The 1,381-nt window shown below is 40.0% G+C and overlaps 1 protein-coding gene across 1 annotated transcript; it reads right to left on the bottom strand.

The window, feature by feature from the left end:
- Window positions 1-220: 220 nt before the first annotated feature.
- LOC144828204 (olfactory receptor 5V1-like) lies at window positions 221-979 on the bottom strand. The gene has a single exon (XM_078686293.1). It carries the CDS (start codon window positions 977-979, stop codon window positions 221-223), a length of 759 nt encoding a protein of 252 aa, XP_078542419.1.
- Window positions 980-1,381: the final 402 nt, after the last annotated feature.

Consider the following 1,381-nt stretch of genomic DNA (forward strand, 5'->3'; position numbering starts at 1 on the left):
GATAGCAAAAAGTTTTAAGATTGAGGTACATGCGTGAGGTGAGTGATTACCACAGTTTTTATAATGCGTCCAATGCCTTTGTTCTTACTTGTCATGTGGTGCCTGTCTGGTAAACTCATATGAAATGTGAAATTGTGAAAAATTCTAAGATGCAAATGCTTTATATTTTATGGAAATCAGCGTGCAAGAATGTTATCTGTTTCTTTCAAATTTCGATTCATTACCCCTTTGCTGAATTTTGAATGAAGCTAAGTCGTGGGTTCAATCTCGCTGTTTTACAATGAAGGCAGCTGTTCTGTTTTCCGTAGGCATTCCACAAGGCTTTTTTCACTTCTTTGTTTCGTAAACCATAGATGAGTGGGTTCAGAAGAGGGACAGCGTTAACATACACAATGCTCGCCATCTTGTTTTCGTCCATGGAGTAGTTTGAAGTTGGCCTCACGTAGATGCCCAGGACGGATGAGTAGAACAAGACCACGACCATGAGGTGGGAGGAGCAGGTGGTGAAGGCCTTGCGTTTCCCAGTTGTGGAGCGTATCCTCAGTATGGTGGTAATGATAAACACATAGGACATAAGCGTCAACAGGAAGGGGCTGAACGCAAATATTGTACCTATGGTATACGTAAATAATTCCATACGCGCAGTCCCAGAACAAGATATCATCATTAATGCTGACGGATCACAGAAAAAATGATTAATTTCTCTTGTCCCACAGAAAGTTGATTGTGATAAAAGGATGGTGTGGGATAAAGGTACGACGGATCCTAAAAGCCAGCAGCCAACAGCCAGCACCAGACAGACCGTCTTGTTCATGATGACTGTGTAACTCAACGGGTTACAGATCGCCGCATACCTGTCATAAGCCATGGCAGAGAGAAGATACAACTCCACAACGGAGAAGAGCATAAAAAAGTACATTTGAGTGATGCAAGCACAAAAGGAAATACCTTTTCTTTGCATCAAAATCATCTGTAGCATTTTGGGAACTGTTACTGATATGCAACAAATTTCCATAAAAGATAAATTGATGAGAAAAAAGTACATAGGCGTCTGAAGGCGGGGTTGAAAGCATATCACACATATAACAGTAGAGTTTCCCAGGAGGACCCCCATGTAAATAAAAAAAAACACAGCGAACAAAGGAATCTGTAAGTTTGGGATGTCAGAAAGTCCTAGAATAACAAACTCACTGTTGACGGTGTGATTACTTATCTCCATTTGACCGTTTTTGAATTACCTCTGGAAAGAGAAAACAGTAAAAACAAATCTGAAATTATTTAAAAAATATGAAAAGCCAACGAACATCCAAACTTCTTATGGTCTAGTGCTACAATTCACAGATGGTTTATTTTCACTGGGACACCACTTTTAAAGTCTTGG

This window comes from Lissotriton helveticus, chromosome 4_1 (genome assembly GCF_964261635.1).
Source record: "Lissotriton helveticus chromosome 4_1, aLisHel1.1, whole genome shotgun sequence".
In the NCBI taxonomy this organism is placed as follows: domain Eukaryota; kingdom Metazoa; phylum Chordata; class Amphibia; order Caudata; family Salamandridae; genus Lissotriton; species Lissotriton helveticus.

What these genes read in the sequence shown, in the direction of transcription:
- LOC144828204 (XM_078686293.1), bottom strand. Translation starts at nt 979, where the DNA reads ATGCTACAGATGATTTTGATGCAAAGAAAAGGTATTTCCTTTTGTGCT.